Genomic DNA, 18,030 nt, shown 5'->3' on the forward strand with positions numbered 1-18,030 from the left:
CCTAGGGCAGAGTGAAACAGATGTGTAACTCTAGGGCAGAGTGAAACAGAGTGTAACCCTAGGGCAGAGTGAAACAGAGTGTAACCCTAGGGCAGAGTGTAACAGCGTGTAGAACTGACCTGAGGCATTTGGTCCTGTTGACAGGCGGCAGACAGGGAGGAGGAGGTCCGAAGAACAGAGGATCCTTCTTCACCACCATCAAAGCCTTGTCCTCCGAACTAAGACAGACAGACGGACGGACGGACGGAGGGAGACAGAGAGAGACAGGGAGAGAGACACAGTCGGGGAGGGAGACACAGACAGAGAGGGAGAACAATGAGAGAAAAGTTCAGATTTATTTTACTTTGGTGGCAAAAAACAAACTATTCTTGGATACAGGCGAGAGATTCCCCACTGTGAGGTAGTGACTGGAACCAAGATGGCACTGCCTCTGCCTACCAAGGCCACGCGGAGCCCTGAGACTACCCACAGAGTAGTGTAGCTAAGAGTCCAAATGACACTCTCAACTCTTCAACATGGAGGTCATTAATCCCATGTTAAATGATATCTGCACGTACGGAATGCCAAAACGAGGCTGTGAAACAGTAACACGTGCAGAGCTGGCAGTGGGCGTGCGTTTACATCTGAGGACTTTAAAATGATGAGTCGTACCATCCAGGAAGTGCTGATCTGTTCAATACAATGTGTCCACCGTCTGTCACAGGCTGGGGAATATCAGGGATACCTTGGGGATCAGGCTGACAATGACAGAACTCTGAGACGAGCTTCTGCTGACACCGAGCTCTGGCACAGAGAAAAGACGAGGGAAAAGTGCAAACTCGACGACTCGCGAGTTGAAATACGGCGAGGGGGCTGAGCCTAAATAATGGAAATGTAACGGGGGCCAGACTAAACACTCACAGAATATCACAACCAAGATAAAGAAAACTTACATAACACCGGGAGGGAGGGAGAGAGGCAGGGATGGAGGCAGGCAGGCAGGCAGGGGGGGAGGCTGGGATGGAGAGAAAGAGGCAGGGATGGAGGGAGGGAGGTAGGCAGGGATGGAGGGAGGGAGGTAGGCAGGGATGGAGGGAGGGAGGCAGGGATGGAGGGAGGGAGGTAGGCAGGGATGGAGGGAGGGAGGCAGGGATGGAGGGAGAGAGAGGCAGGCAGGCAGGCAGGGGGGGAGGCTGGGATGGAGAGAAAGAGGCAGGGATGGAGGCTGGGATGGAGGGAGAGAGGCTGGGATGGAGGGAGGGAGGCAGGGATGGATGGAGGGAGGGAGGGAGGGAGGGAGGCAGGGATGGATGGAGGGAGGGAGGGAGGGATGGAGGGAGGGAGGTAGGCAGGCAGAGGGGGAGGCTGGGATGGAGAGAAAGAGGCAGGGATGGAGGGAGGGAGGCAGGGATGGAGGGAGGAAGGTAGGCAGGCAGGGGGGGAGGCTGGGATGGAGAGAAAGAGGCTGGGATGGAGAGAAAGAGGCAGGGATGGAGGGAGGGAGGCAGGGATGGAGGCAGGCAGGCAGGGGGGGGCTGGGATGGAGAGAAAGAGGCAGGGATGGAGGGAGGGAGGCAGGGATGGAGGCAGGCAGGCAGGCAGGGGGAGGCTGGGATGGAGAGAAAGAGGCAGGGATGGAGGGAGGGAGGCAGGGCTGGAGAGAGCGAGGGAGGGGGGAGGCTGGGATGGAGAGAAAGAGGCAGGGATGGAGGGAGGGAGGCAGGAAGGGAGGCAGGGATGGAGAGAGCGAGGGAGGGGGAAGGCAGGGATGGAGAGAGAGAGGGAGGGATGGAGGGAGGGAGGCAGGAAGGGAGGCAGGGATGGAGAGAGCGAGGGAGGGGGGAGGCAGGGATGGAGAGAAAGAGGCAGGGATGGAGGGAGGGAGGCAGGGATGGAGGGAGGAAGGTAGGCAGGCAGGGGGGGAGGCTGGGATGGAGAGAAAGAGGCTGGGATGGAGAGAAAGAGGCAGGGATGGAGGGAGGGAGGCAGGGATGGAGGGAGGGAGGCAGGGATGGAGGGAGGGAGGCAGGGATGGATGGAGGGAGGGAGGGAGGGATGGAGGGAGGGAGGTAGGCAGGCAGAGGGGGAGGCTGGGATGGAGAGAAAGAGGCAGGGATGGAGGGAGGGAGGCAGGGATGGAGGGAGGAAGGTAGGCAGGCAGGGGGGGAGGCTGGGATGGAGAGAAAGAGGCTGGGATGGAGAGAAAGAGGCAGGGATGGAGGGAGGGAGGCAGGGATGGAGGCAGGCAGGCAGGGGGGGGCTGGGATGGAGAGAAAGAGGCAGGGATGGAGGGAGGGAGGCAGGGATGGAGGCAGGCAGGCAGGCAGGGGGAGGCTGGGATGGAGAGAAAGAGGCAGGGATGGAGGGAGGGAGGCAGGGCTGGAGAGAGCGAGGGAGGGGGGAGGCTGGGATGGAGAGAAAGAGGCAGGGATGGAGGGAGGGAGGCAGGAAGGGAGGCAGGGATGGAGAGAGCGAGGGAGGGGGAAGGCAGGGATGGAGAGAGAGAGGGAGGGATGGAGGGAGGGAGGCAGGAAGGGAGGCAGGGATGGAGAGAGCGAGGGAGGGGGGAGGCAGGGATGGAGAGAAAGAGGCAGGGATGGAGGGAGGGAGGCAGGGATGGAGGGAGGAAGGTAGGCAGGCAGGGGGGGAGGCTGGGATGGAGAGAAAGAGGCTGGGATGGAGAGAAAGAGGCAGGGATGGAGGGAGGGAGGCAGGGATGGAGGCAGGCAGGCAGGGGGGGGCTGGGATGGAGAGAAAGAGGCAGGGATGGAGGGAGGGAGGCAGGGATGGAGGCAGGCAGGCAGGCAGGGGGAGGCTGGGATGGAGAGAAAGAGGCAGGGATGGAGGGAGGGAGGCAGGGCTGGAGAGAGCGAGGGAGGGGGGAGGCTGGGATGGAGAGAAAGAGGCAGGGATGGAGGGAGGGAGGCAGGAAGGGAGGCAGGGATGGAGAGAGCGAGGGAGGGGGAAGGCAGGGATGGAGAGAGAGAGGGAGGGATGGAGGGAGGGAGGCAGGAAGGGAGGCAGGGATGGAGAGAGCGAGGGAGGGGGGAGGCAGGGATGGAGAGAGAGGGGGAGGGGGGAGGCAGGAAGGGAGGCAGGCCAGCGTATTGGGCACAGATGCTTTGGGAGAGACGTGATACCACAGGAAGAAGAAATGGTTTGTGTGAAACGTGACCTGCCTCACGCATCGGCTCAGATACTACGACCCAGAATTTTAATAAGAAGGCAACGAGAGGCTATGAAAGCTGTGCAGAAAAATTACATTTTCAAACAGAGGGCTAGCGGGAGGCACGACCAACCTCACGTCATCAGAGCGTGACGTATGCTGAACGAGAGACCTCGGTTTATTATTGTAACGTTGTGACAGTGTTTTCTCGTAAAGTTCGGTTTATGTACTTTTTGATTTTGGATCGCGCGATGTGGCCTAGCCTCAGTTACTGTGAGCACTCCTACAGTGGGGAGAACAAGTATTTTGATACACTGCCGATTTTGAAGGTTTCCCTACTTACAAAGCATGTAGAGGTCTGTAATTTTTTTTAATCATAAGTACATTTCAACTGTGAGAGACGGAATCTAAAACAAAAATCCAGAAAATCACATTGTATGATTTTTAAGTAATTAATTTGCATTTTATTGCATGACATAACTATTTGATCACCTACCAACCAGTAAGAATTCCCGGCTCTCACAGACCTGTTAGTTTTTCTTTAACTATTATTTAACACTGTATCTGTCCCTGCGAGACAAAAACAGTCTGAAGTTGTTTGCTGTACTACTAGCCTAGCTATTCAGCTAGCTACTAGCCTAGCTATTCAGCTAGCTACTAGCCTAGCTATTCAGCTAGCTACTTGCCTAGCTATTCAGCTAGCTACTAGCCTAGCTATTCAGCTAGCTACTAGCCTAGCTATTCAGCTAGCTACTAGCCTAGCTATTCAGCTAGCAGGGGTTTCCACAAACAGCTTGAACACGGATAGCCCTTGTGGACCACGGAGGTGGCGTCTCGTGCTAATTGTGGCTGTATTCCCTGGTGCCTGTTGTTGTTTCCCTGCAACCGGACCTGGCTGGAACTGCGCGGTATAGCTACCAACTTTAGCCGACTCTGCTACCACCACCCCCTAAAGCTGCAGAGTAAAATATATTTTAAAAACCAACAAAAATGACTCTACAAGGAGTTGTTACAACAGCAGGAGAATAGTTTTAAGAGCTTTGTTCAGATATTGGTGGATACAACAAGTCAAATAATGTACGATCTGACCAGAGGTCCAGGACATGAAAAAACAGTTCTCAATTCTCCCAGAGAGCTTGATGTGATGAAATCGGACTGCAGTAAGATGAGAAACAACATGTCTGTGAATCTACTCTTACCATAAAGGACTGCTTGGTGGAGAGCTGCAGAGATGGTTCTCCTCTCCAAGTGGCGCAGTGGTCTAAGGCACTGCATGTTAACTGTGCCATTAGAGATTCTGGGTTCGAGTCCAGGCTCTATCGCGACCGGGAGACCCATGGGGCGGCACACACTTGGCCCAGCGTCGTCTGGGTTAGGGGAGGGTTTGGCCGGCAGGGATGCCCTTGTCCCATCGCGCACTAGCGACTCTTGTGGATGACCGGGTGGCAGTGCGAGGTGACACGTTTCGGAGGACGCACGGCTCTCGACCTTCGCCTCTCCTGAGTCCGTACGGCAGTTGCAGCGATGAGACAAGACCAGGACATTTTTTTTTTTTGGTACCCAGATCTGTGCCTCGACACAATCCTGTCTCGGAGCTCTACGGACAATTCCTTCGACCTCATGGGTTGGTTTTTGCTCCGACATGCATAGGGCTGTGTATGCTCACTAGGGCTGTGTATGCTCACTAGGGCTGTGTATGCTCACTAGGGCTGTGTATGCTCACTAGGGCTGTGTATGCTCACTAGGGCTGTGTATGCTCACTAGGGCTGTGTATGCTCACTAGGGCTGTGTATGCTCACTAGGGCTGTGTATGCTCACTAGGGCTGTGGCGGTCATGACATTACGGCAGCCGGTGATTGTCAAGCAGATAACTGCCGGTCTCCCGGTAATTGACCGTTAATTAACATAAACACATTTAGCGTCTCCTGGCTTCCACGCAGCCTACAAGACACTGGCGCAGAACTTCGGAACATTTTTAAAAAGTTGAACAAAATCCACGTAATAAAGCCAACGCCTTCACAATAAATCCATTATTTATTTTAGGTCTAAAGAAACATGATATGAAGAAAATGTATTTCAGAAGAACAGAATAGTATACTCTGAGATCTGACTAAGCCAAATAGCTGTGATGCCAAGTTTGAACCATGTAGGCCTTGTGCAGAGCAGGTTGACAGTGACAGAAGTGGTGCCACAATATGTAGGCATTCTCAAGAGAGACCGGCTGGGTCACACATGTCAGCTATGTATGTCTCTATCTAGACAACATTCAGCCTCTGTCATTTCATCTAGATGAGAACCTCTTCTTTCTCTAGGTCTCTCTCTCTCACTTTTAGGTCTCTCTCTCTGTCTTTCTCTCTCTCTCTAATCCATTATTTATTTTAGACAGGTCTAAAGAAACATGATATGAAGAAAATTTATTTCAGAAGAACAGAATACTCTGAGATGTCCTAATGTTAGGCCCTGATCTGGCTAAGCCAAATGGCTGCGGGCTATACTAGTTCATTTAGCAGACAAGATTTAAAGCGGTTTAATGTGCTTCTTGCCTTATTGCACGCAAGCTGGGCATCGTTCACCAGTAATGATATATAATTCACAAGTGATAGGCTAATATTGACACCCATGAGACAATCCCTGATTTAATCTTGTCTTTACATACAGTTGAAGTCGGAAGTTTACATACACTTAGGTTGGAGTCATTAAAACTAATTTGTCAACCACTCCACACACTTCTTGTTAACAAACTATAGTTTTGGCAAGTCGGTTAGGACATCTACATTGTGCGTGACACAAGTAATTCTTCCAACAATTGTTTATTCATTTATTTATTACCCCTTTCTCCCCCCAATTTCATGGTATCCAATTGTTAGTAGTTACTATCTTGTCTCATCGCTACAACTCCCGTACGGGCTCGGGAGAGACGAAGGTCGAAAGCAATGCGTCCTCCGTAACACAACCCAACCAAGCGCTCTAACCACTAGGCGACCTGCCCATCGCTCTAACCACTAGGCAACCTGCCCAACGCTCTAACCACTAGGCTACCTGCCCAACGCTCTAACCACTGCCAAAATAAATATAGTAAGCCTAGCCTATTAAAGCTGATGGGATTCTCCTCCTTTTAATAGAGGCCATCACTCTGTTTTCTCACGCAATTGCTTAGCCTATAGAAATGGTGTGCAACATGAGCTCATGAAGTGTTTGGTGTTTGATTAGATTTTCGATAACATTTGTATTGATGTCTGAGTGATTAGAGGGACAATAGAGTGCTGAGGACCAGGCATTTAGCAGGTTTGGTAGGCTACTAATGACCATCAGCAGCATCAGAGCTTGGCGAAGCCTACAGTGACTAAACGGTCACGTGGAATGTGACTGCAATCCGTGCTTGTGACCTCCGGTGTGGCAGTAATACAGTCACATAACAGCCCTAGACATGCTCTGTCAACTGTGGGACCTTATACAGACAGGTGTGCCTTTCCAAATCATGTCCAATCAATTGAATTTACCACAGGTGGACCAATTAAGTTGTAGAAACATCTCAAGGATGATCAATGGAAACAGGATGCACCGGAGCTCAATTTTGAGTCTCATAGCAAAGGGTCTGAATACTGATGTAAATACGGTATTTCTGTTTTACATTTTTTAAATACATTTGCAAACATTTCTAAAAACTTGTTTTGGCTTTGTCATTATGGGGTATCGTGTGTAGAATGAGGACAATTTATTTAATCCATTTTAGAATAAGTCGGTAATGTAATAAAAAGTGGAAAAAGTGAAGGGGTCTGAAATACTTTCCGAATGCCCTGTTTATTACATTTGTGTAGTTCAGTCCTCAAGCTGTTCTTGTCTATTAATGTTCTGTATTATGTCATGTTTTATGATCTGTGTGGACACATCAAAGCCGCATGTTATTGAGGTAATTTACAAATGAGGCCCAAGGGCCGGTGTCGCGTTTCCCAAAAATATCGATAACCCTTCCGTACAACAAACCCTAACTAGTAAATGCACTGCCTCCTATGTCCAGGTCAACCTAACCCAGCCTCTTCCTCTACCTCCTCCTCTCCTCTCCAGTCCAGGTCAACCTAACCCAGCCTCTATCTCTACCCCCCCCCCCCCCTCCTCTTTAGTCCAGGTCAACCTAACCTAGTATCTACCTGCCCCTCTCCAGTCCAGGTCAACCTAACCTAGTATCTACCTGCCCCTCTCCAGTCCAGGTCAACCTAACCCAGCCTCTATCTCTACCCCCCCCCCCCCCCCTCCTCTTTAGTCCAGGTCAACCTAACCTAGTATCTACCTGCCCCTCTCCAGTCCAGGTCAACCTAACCTAGTATCTACCTCCCCCTCTCCAGTCCAGGTCAACCCAGCCTCTTCCTCTACTTCCCCCTCTCCAGTCCAGGTCAACCCAGCCTCTTCCTCTACCTCCCCCTCTCCAGTCCAGGTCAACCCAGCCTCTTCCTCTACCTCCCCCTCTCCAGTCCAGGTCAACCCAACCCAGACTCTACCTCCCCCTCTCCAGTCCAGGTCAACCCAACCCAGACTCTACCACCGCCTCTCCAGTCCAGGTCAACCCAACCCAGTCTCTACCTCTCCAGTCCAGGTCAACCCAACCCAGACTCTACCTCCCCCGCTCCAGTCCAGGTCAACCCAACCCAGACTCTACCTCCCCCTCTCCAGTCCAGGTCAACCCAACCCAGACTCTACCTCCCCCTCTCCAGTCCAGGCCAACCCAACCCAGAGTCTACCTCCGCCTCTCCAGTCCAGGTCAACCCAACCCAGCATCTTCCTCCCCCTCTCCAGTCCAGGTCAACCCAACCCAGTGTCTACCCTCTCCAGTCCAGGTCAACCCAGTCTCTATCTCCGCCTCTCCAGTCCAGGTCAACCCAGTCTCTACCTCCGCCTCTCCAGTCCAGGTCAACCCAACCCAGTCTCTACCTCCGCCTCTCCAGTCCAGGTCAACCCAACCCAGTCTCTACTGCTCCAGTCCTGGTCAACCCAACCCAGTCTCTACCTCTCCAGTCCAGACCCACCGTGGTCATCTTACAGTGGAACATGGAGTCTGATCTGTTCTAAGACAGTGTTTTTAAACATGGGATCAACAAATATACAAAATTAGTGTCAGGTAACCAACCATCTCAGAGACAAGACAACAACGTCCCACGTTCTGGCCCTGGTCCACGGAACTGAGATAGACTGTTTTTCTAAGGCACTGCAGCTTAGTGTTGCGACGTCACTTCAGCCTGGGGTTCGATCCCCAGTGTCATTACCGGCCGTGACCGGGAGTCTCATAGGGCGGCGCACAATTGGCCCAGCGTCGTCCAGGGTTAGGGGGGGGCTTTACTTGGCTCATCGAGCTCTAGCGACTCCTTGTGGCGGGCCGGGCACCTGCAGGCTGACTTCAGTTGTCAGTTGAACGGTGTTTCCTCCGACACAATTGTGCAGCTGGCTTCCGGGTTAAGTGATCAGTTGTCAGAATATCCTGACCTGGACAACACTGACGTGTGTGTGTGTGTGTGTGTGTGTGTGGTATAAACAGTTAAAGTGCAGAGCAAAGGGGAGGCAGGTTTATGACATGCAGCACTCCCGCCACAGCCAGGTCTGTGGTGATACTGAGTTAGGTCATTACCTGTGGGTCGGAGGGGTGGTCTGGAGGGATTCGGGGCCCACCGAGGTGTCTGTCTCTGGGGAGAAGTCCAGCAGATGTCTGCCGCTGTGCATGGAGCCAGCCTGAAGTTTAGAGCCACGGCCACCTTCAAACAAACTGAAGCAGGATGGGGGAAGGGGAGAGGAGGGGAGAAGAGAGATGGAGAGAGAGAAAGAGGGAGACAGAAAAAGAAAGACATGATCAAAAAACCCAGAGTAAAGAAGGCTGAAATCAATGAGCCTAACATCCAGTGGCCCAAAGACATTCAGTCTTAAAAGCAACAGCAGAATCTCAACTCTGACCTCCATGTGTCTCATCATTTCATGCCATCTGGCCCCATATGGTGGCTATTTTACATTCCAATGGACGGCCCCAATAGTGTTCCTCTAAAGACTCAAGAGTCACATGCTCATTCACAGTTACATTCAAAACCACACTATGTTCTCTCAGTCTGCTACTGAAACAGCAAATTCCTAGCTAGGAACACCAACACTTCACAAGCGCATGCACACATCATGCCCCTTGAACTCCAACAGTTTGGGGAACACAGGCTACGATATGATTTTCTACCCTTCTCTCAGTCCCAGAAGTGGACAGACACGTGCTCACTCCCCCTGACCTTTTTAAAGGCTTTGCAGTGGGAATAAACAAGTGCGGTAAGTGTGGTAGAATGAGAGAGACTCACCTCACCTCAGTCCCACAGAGACTCACCTCACCTCAGTCCCACAGAGACTCACCTCACCTCAGTCCCACAGAGACTCACCTCACCTCAGTCCCACAGAGACTCACCTCACCTCAGTCCCACAGAGACTCACCTCAGTCCCACAGAGACTCACCTCACCTCAGTCCCACAGAGACTCACCTCAGTCCCACAGAGACTCACCTCAGTCCCACAGAGACTCACCTCACCTCAGTCCCACAGAGACTCACCTCAGTCCCACAGAGACTCACCTCACCTCAGTCCCACAGAGACTCACCTCACCTCAGTCCCACAGAGACTCACCTCATTGGTCCCACATTGAGCATGAGGAACACCAGCACAACCATGAGACAAATGGCCCGCCTCTTAGGAGCACTGGTCTTCAGAACCGTGTTCTACAGGAATAGGAAACGCATCATCACGTTATATCACAGGAAACGCATCATTACATCACACATCCACTCCCAGCCTGGCCCAGAAAACATTTTATCTAAACTGTTTTATATAGTTGACAGGTATTTGTGGTCTAACTCTGACCTCTGACAGTAGTCCCTCCAGCTGTCTCTTCAGGGTGCCGTTCTCATTCTTGAGCAGCTGGTTCTCAGACAGCGCCATCTTGAGACGGACCTCCAGCGTCAGCAGGTACTCCTTCTTCTTCTTACGGGACTGAGACGCTGACTCCCTGTTCTTTATCATCCTCTGCTGCCTCTGGGACACCTTCGACTGGAGGAGAGAGCGGGGATGAAGAGAGAGACGTTAGCCTATACGGGCCATTTGCAACCATTGATGGCCACCATATTATCGCCAGCTGATCTGTCGTTAAACCATCAATATATGCTGAAATCATCCGCAAAGCTGATCTCCCATTATTGGCCACTGATTTCCCTCTCCCTAAAGCAGACGTCGGGGGTTTACTCCACTGATTTCTCTCTCCCTAAAGCGGACGTCGGGGGTTTACCTCTCCCTAAAGCGGATGTCGGGGGTTTACTCCACCGATTTCCCTCTCCCTAAAGCGGATGTCGGGGGTTTACTCCACCGATTTCCCTCTCCCTAAAGCGGATGTCGGGGGTTTACTCCACCGATTTACCTCTCCCTAAAGCGGATGTCGGGGGTTTACTCCACCGATTTCCCTCTCCCTAAAGCGGATGTCGGGGGTTTACTCCACCGATTTACCTCTCCCTAAAGCGGATGTCGGGGGTTTACTCCACTGATTTCCCTCTCCCTAAAGCGGACGTCGGGGGTTTACCTCTCCCTAAAGCAGACGTTGGGGGTTTACCTCTCCCTAAAGCAGACGTCGGGGGTTTACCTCTCCCTAAAGCAGACGTCGGGGGTTTACCTCTCCCTAAAGCGGATGTCGGGGGTTTACTCCACTGATTTCCCTCTCCCTAAAGCGGACGTCGGGGGTTTACCTCTCCCTAAAGCGGATGTCGGGGGTTTACTCCACTGATTTCCCTCTCCCTAAAGCGGACATCGGGGGTTTACCTCTCCCTAAAGCGGATGTCGGGGGTTTACTCCACCGATTTACCTCTCCCTAAAGCGGATGTCGGGGGTTTACTCCACCGATTTACCTCTCCCTAAAGCGGATGTCGGGGGTTTACTCCACCGATTTCCCTCTCCCTAAAGCGGATGTCGGGGGTTTACTCCACCGATTTCCCTCTCCCTAAAGCGGATGTCGGGGGTTTACTCCACCGATTTACCTCTCCCTAAAGCGGATGTCGGGGGTTTACTCCACCGATTTCCCTCTCCCTAAAGCGGATGTCGGGGGTTTACTCCACCGATTTACCTCTCCCTAAAGCGGATGTCGGGGGTTTACTCCACCGATTTCCCTCTCCATAAAGCGGATGTCGGGGGTTTACTCCACCAATTTACCTCTCCCTAAAGCGGATGTCGGGGGTTTACTCCACCGATTTACCTCTCCCTAAAGCGGATGTCGGGGGTTTACTCCACCGATTTCCCTCTCCCTAAAGCGGATGTCGGGGGTTTACTCCACCGATTTACCTCTCCCTAAAGCGGATGTCGGGGGTTTACTCCACCGATTTACCTCTCCCTAAAGCGGATGTCGGGGGTTTACTCCACCGATTTCCCTCTCCCTAAAGCGGATGTCGGGGGTTTACTCCACCGATTTCCCTCTCCCTAAAGCGGATGTCGGGGGTTTACTCCACCGATTTACCTCTCCCTAAAGCGGATGTCGGGGGTTTACTCCACCGATTTCCCTCTCCCTAAAGCGGATGTCGGGGGTTTACTCCACCGATTTCCCTCTCCCTAAAGCGGATGTCGGGGATTTACTCCACCGATTTCCCTCTCCCTAAAGCGGATGTCGGGGGTTTACTCCACCGATTTACCTCTCCCTAAAGCGGATGTCGGGGGTTTACTCCACTGATTTACCTCTCCCTAAAGCGGATGTCGGGGGTTTACTCCACTGATTTACCTCTCCCTAAAGCGGATGTCGGGGGTTTACTCCACTGATTTCCCTCTCCCTAAAGCGGACGTCGGGGGTTTACTCTACCGATTTCCCTCTCCCTAAATGTCGGTGTTTACTCTTAGTTCTGATTTCTGCCAACATTTTTCAAGAACATTTCACCCTGTGGTGGGTATCATCATCATCATCATCCTCAGAACAATTTAATCCTGCTATTATAGCAGACTATAGTGATTTATCTATTTGACAATCATCCCGAACAACTGAATTAAAGTATTTAATTTCCTCGTTTACCACCACAATATAGTCTTACCCTGCATGGAGTAATGACTTTACTTCTTAACAATATAGTCTTACCCTGCATGGAGTAATGACTTTACTTCTTAACAATATAGTCTTACCCTGCATGGAGTAATGACTTTACTTCTTAACAATATAGTCTTACCCTGCATGGAGTAATGGCTTTACATCTTAACAATATAGTCTTACCCTGCATGGTGTAATGACTTTACTTCTTAACAATATAGTCTTACCCTGCATGGAGTAATGACTTTACTTCTTAACAATATAGTCTTACCCTGCATGGAGTAATGACTTTACTTCTTAACAATATAGTCTTACCCTGCATGGAGTAATGGCTTTACATCTTAACAATATAGTCTTACCCTGCATGGAGTAATGACTTTACTTCTTAACAATATAGCCATGAGGGCAAAAGTAAATATTCCTGAACTGTAGGCTACACATTTGGACATGTAAGGGATAATCAACGAGGGTTATGCGTTCTCTGAAAAATAATGAACGACCTACGTGGAAGGTGTGTTCCACGACGTGAAATTGACCTTCCACTAAGTTGCATTATTTTCCACAGAACGTATAAAGCCCCTCGTTGATTATCCCTTTTATACCATGGCTATAATTTAGCACATTAAACCGCAACAAATGTGTTCATTTGCAAGTAGAAATGTGTTCAACGTCCACTGAAGTAGCATGCGCGTTTACTAGATAGCTACAGTAGTTGCCCTGGTAACCAAACAGACTTGCGCTAGTTTAGCTAACCAAGTCATAGCTAACCAAGTCATAGCTAACCAAGTCATAGCTAACCAAGGCATAGCTAACCAAGTCATAGCTAACCAAGGCATAGCTAACCAAGGCATAGCTAACCAAGTCATAGCTAACCAAGTCATCCAGTCCTAGCTTGCTAGTATTGAATTATGTTTTCAATTCAACTTTTGCTTTCAAAAGGCTGTTCAATAAAACAGTAAGAATGAACTACAGCCATTGAACTCGACCGTGCTAATATTCCGTGCATTATAGGGAAATGATGCACACTCTAGAATGCCCTTCAAGCCAATCAGAAACGATTATTCACCAATGCCATGGTATAACTGAAACTAAAATGGTGATTTTGTTGTATTTTTTCCTCAAATGATAATACAGTTATTTAAAAACAGACAGATTGATGGGGGATTTGTATTATTATACTAACACGATTTCCTCTGTGGCATGGACATCGACTCTACGGGGTTAAAGTTCTAACAAATTAAATTATCATTTAAAAAAAAATGTTTTTAAATCAACCCCCCCCCCCGTAACTTTGTTTCACTGACATTTCTACCTATAGGTTACTTCCACCCCAGTATCACAGCTGATTGAAATGAAAAAAGTGTAATCATCATGATGAAAGGGCAAAAAACAAGACATTCATTAGAAAAAAAGGTTTGATCTGTGAGTGCCCTGAGCACCTGTTGTGGATTACAGTTAGTACTCAGCAGGAAGGTGGTTCTAGTTCTCAGGGGTGGTTCTTAGTTCTCAGGGGTGGTTCTTAGTTCTCAGGGGTGGTTCTTAGTTCTCAGGGGTGGTTCTTAGTTCTCAGGGGTGGTTCTTAGTTCTCAGGGGTGGTTCTAGTTCTCAGGGGTGGTTCTTAGTTCTCAGGGGTGGTTCTAGTTCTCAGGGGTGGTTCTTAGTTCTCAGGGGTGGTTCTTAGTTCTCAGGGGTGGTTCTTAGTTCTCAGGGGTGGTTCTTAGTTCTCAGGGGTGGTTCTAGTTCTCAGGGGTGGTTCTAGTTCTCAGGGGTGGTTCTAGTTCTCAGGGGTGGTTCTAGTTCTCAGGGGTGGTTCTAGTTCTCAGGGGTGGTTCTAGTTCTCAGGGGTGGTTCTAGTTCTCAGGGGTGGTTCTAGTTCTCAGGGGTGGTTCTAGTTCTCAGGGGTGGTTCTTAGTTCTCAGGGGTGGTTCTTAGTTCTCAGGGGTGGTTCTTAGTTCTCAGGGGTGGTTCTAGTTCTCAGGGGTGGTTCTTAGTTCTCAGGGGTGGTTCTAGTTCTCAGGGGTGGTTCTAGTTCTCAGGGGTGGTTCTAGTTCTCAGGGGTGGTTCTTAGTTCTCAGGGGTGGTTCTAGTTCTCAGGGGTGGTTCTAGTTCTCAGGGGTGGTTCTAGTTCTCAGGGGTGGTTCTAGTTCTCAGGGGTGGTTCTAGTTCTCAGGGGTGGTTCTAGTTCTCAGGGGTGGTTCTTAGTTCTCAGGGGTGGTTCTAGTTCTCAGGGGTGGTTCTAGTTCTCAGGGGTGGTTCTAGTTCTCAGGGGTGGTTCTAGTTCTCAGGGGTGGTTCTAGTTCTCAGGGGTGGTTCTAGTTCTCAGTGGTGGTTGTGTCAACAGGAGAAGGGCATTTCATCATTCATATCATCTGATTTATCAGCTGGACCATCATTCATATCATCTGATTTATCAGTTGGACTTAAACAGGTGGTAAAAGGATGACGTACCCATGAGCACTCATAGTCCGAGAGAGAGGAGAGGAGAGGAGAGGAGAGGAGAGGAGAGGAGAGGAGAGGAGAGGAGAGGAGAGAGAGAGAGAGAGAGAGATCTGGCACAGAACACCAGTGAGCATCATTAAGGAATGTGGCTCCTTAAAATAAAGAGTGAGAACCATAGGAGAAGAGAGGGGGATGTGTGAGAAGAGAGTGGGTGGGAAAGTAGCGACAGAAAGCGAGAGAGAGTGAATGGAAAGAAGGTGGGGTTAACATAAAAACTAGCCTTGCTCTACTTCATTTCCTGGGATAATTATTTAGCCTTTGATGCTACCGCTCGCTGACGGCTACCGCTCACTGACGGCTACCGCTCGCTGATGGCTACCGCTCTCTGCAGCAGAAAATAATAAAGACATCTAAGACATGTGACATCGTAAACGGTTCCCCCGGCAACACAGCATGGGTTTAAGTCACCCCTAAGACTCCAGAGTACACAGACAATTGCAGGATCAAACTTCCTGACTCAGAGGTCGGGGGGTCAGGATAAAGGAGACAGAATGGCGCATGTGATCATCCTGCTCTGCTCTATAGACGATGGATGTGTTTATAGGCGGTGTCATTCCATGAAGAATTAGTCATCATAAAACAGAAACACAGGTTTATACATGCACAGAATGGGGAAGAAGGCATATACACTGAGGGGACAAAACATTAAGAACACCTGCTCTGTCCATGAAATAGACTGACCAGGTGAATGCTATGATCCCTTGTTGATGTCACTTGTTAAATCCACTTCAAATCAGTGTAGATGAAGTGGAGGAAACATGTTAAAAGAAGGATTTTTAAGGTCTCGAGACAATTGAGACGTGGATTGTGGGAAAGACAAAATATTCAAGGGCCTATGAACAGGGCTGCTCTGAGGTCAGAGGTCATGGGGGCTGCTCTGAGGGCATGGGGGCTGGAGGTCATGGGGGCTGCTCTGAGGGCATGGGGGCTGCTCTGAGGGCATGGGGGCTGGAGGGCATGGGGGCTGCTCTGAGGTCATGGGGGCTGCTCTGAGGGCATGGGGGCTGCTCTGAGGGCATGGGGGCTGCTCTGAGGTCATGGGGGCTGGAGGGCATGGGGGCTGCTCTGAGGTCATGGGGGCTGCTCTGAGGTCATGGGGCTGCTCTGAGGGCATGGGGGCTGCTCTGAGGTCATGGGGGCTGCTCTGAGGGCATGGGGGCTGCTCTGAGGGCATGGGGGCTGCTCTGAGGTCATGGGGGCTGCTCTGAGGGCATGGGGGCTGGAGGGCATGGCATGGGGGCTGCTCTGAGGGCATGGGGGCTGCTCTGAGGGCATGGGGGCTGGAGGGCATGGGGGCTGGAGGGCATGGGGGCTGCTCTGAGGTCATGGGGGCTGCTCTGAGGGCATGGGGGCTGCTCTTTTATTTTTTATTTTTTTTATTTCACCTTTATTTAACCAGGTAGGCTAGTTGAGAACAAGTTCTCATTTGCAACTGCGACCTGGCCAAGATAAGGCATAGCAGTGTGAACAGACAACACAGAGTTACACATGGAGTAAACAATTAACAAGTCAATAACACAGTAGAAAAAAGGGGAGTCTATATATACATTGTGTGCAAAAGGCATGAGAAGGTAGGCAAATAATTACAATTATGCAGATTAACACTGGAGTGATAAATGATCAGATGGTTATGTAAAGGTAGAGATAGAGATATTGGTGTGCAAAAGAGCAGAAAAATAAATAAATAAAAACAGTATGGGGATGAGGTAGGTGAAAATGGGTGGGCTATTTACCAATAGACTATGTACAGCTGCAGCGATCGGTTAGCTGCTCAGATAGCAGATGTTTGAAGTTGGTGAGGGAGATAAAAGTCTCCAACTTCAGCGATTTTTGCAATTCGTTCCAATCACAGGCAGCAGAGAACTGGAACGAAAGGCGGCCAAATGAGGTGTTGGCTTTAGGGATGATCAGTGAGATACACCTGCTGGAGCGCGTGCTACGGATGGGTGTTGCCATCGTAACCAGTGAACTGAGATAAGGCGGAGCTTTACCTAGCATGGACTTGTAGATGACCTGGAGCCAGTGGGTCTGGCGACGAATATGTAGCGAGGGCCAGCCGACTAGAGCATACAAGTCGCAGTGGTGGGTGGTATAAGGTGCTTTAGTGACAAAACGGATGGCACTGTGATAAACTGCATCCAGTTTGCTGAGTAGAGTGTTGGAAGCAATTTTGTAGATGACATCGCCGAAGTCGAGGATCGGTAGGATAGTCAGTTTTACTAGGGTAAGTTTGGCGGCGTGAGTGAAGGAGGCTTTGTTGCGGAATAGAAAGCCAACTCTTGATTTGATTTTCGATTGGAGATGTTTGATATGGGTCTGGAAGGAGAGTTTAGAGTCTAGCCAGACACCTAGGTACTTGCTCTGAGGGCATGGGGGCTGGAGGGCATGGGGGCTGCTCTGAGGGCATGGGGGCTGCTCTGAGGTCATGGGGGCTGCTCTGAGGTCATGGGGGCTGCTCTGAGGTCATGGGGGCTGCTCTGAGGGCATGGGGGCTGCTCTGAGGGCATGGGGGCTGCTCTGAGGGCATGGGGGCTGCTCTGAGGGCATGGGGGCTGGAGGGCATGGGGGCTGCTCTGAGGGCATGGGGGCTGCTCTGAGGGCATGGGGGCTGGAGGGCATGGGGGCTGCTCTGAGGTCATGGGGGCTGCTCTGAGGTCATGGGGGCTGCTCTGAGGTCATGGGGGCTGCTCTGAGGTCATGGGGGCTGCTCTGAGGTCATGGGGGCTGCTCTGAGGTCATGGGGGCTGCTCTGAGGGCATGGGGGCTGCTCTGAGGGCATGGGGGCTGCTCTGAGGTCATGGGGGCTGCTCTGAGGTCATGGGGGCTGCTCTGAGGGCATGGGGGCTGCTCTGAGGGCATGGGGACTGCTCTGAGGGCATGGGGGCTGCTCTGAGGTCATGGGGGCTGCTCTGAGGTCATGGGGGCTGCTCTGAGGTCATGGGGGCTGCTCGGAGGGCATGGGGGCTGCTCGGAGGGCATGGGGGATGCTCTGAGGGCATGGGGGATGCTCTGAGGGCATGGGGGATGCTCTGAGGGCATGGGGGATGCTCTGAGGGCATGGGGGCTGCTCTGAGGGCATGGGGGATGCTCTGAGGGCATGGGGGATGCTCTGAGGGCATGGGGGATGCTCTGAGGGCATGGGGGATGCTCTGAGGGCAGAGGGCATGGGGGCTGCTCTGAGGGCATGGGGGCTGCTCTGAGGGCATGGGGGCTGCTCTGAGTGAGGGCTGCTCTGAGGGCATGGGGGCTGCTCTGAGGGCATCGGGGCTGCTCTGAGGGCATGGGGGCTGCTCTGAGGGCATGGGGGCTGCTCTGAGGGCATGGGG

The 18,030-nt window shown here is 51.4% G+C and overlaps 1 protein-coding gene across 1 annotated transcript in view; it reads right to left on the bottom strand.

Moving 5' to 3' along the window:
- atf6 (activating transcription factor 6) overlaps nt 1–18,030 on the bottom strand; it is a 119,302-nt gene that overhangs the window by 50,238 nt on the left and 51,034 nt on the right. The window contains exons 8-11 of the mRNA XM_036978881.2: nt 10,018–10,203; nt 9,784–9,875; nt 8,763–8,897; nt 120–218 (exon numbers count right to left, since the gene is read on the bottom strand). Coding sequence (XP_036834776.2) covers nt 120–218; nt 8,763–8,897; nt 9,784–9,875; nt 10,018–10,203 — 512 coding nt within the window. The remainder of the gene's footprint in view (nt 1–119; nt 219–8,762; nt 8,898–9,783; nt 9,876–10,017; nt 10,204–18,030) is intronic.

Source organism: Oncorhynchus mykiss, chromosome 5, assembly GCF_057628025.1.
Source record: "Oncorhynchus mykiss isolate SJ-2025 chromosome 5, ASM5762802v1, whole genome shotgun sequence".
Taxonomy (NCBI): Eukaryota; Metazoa; Chordata; class Actinopteri; order Salmoniformes; family Salmonidae; genus Oncorhynchus; species Oncorhynchus mykiss.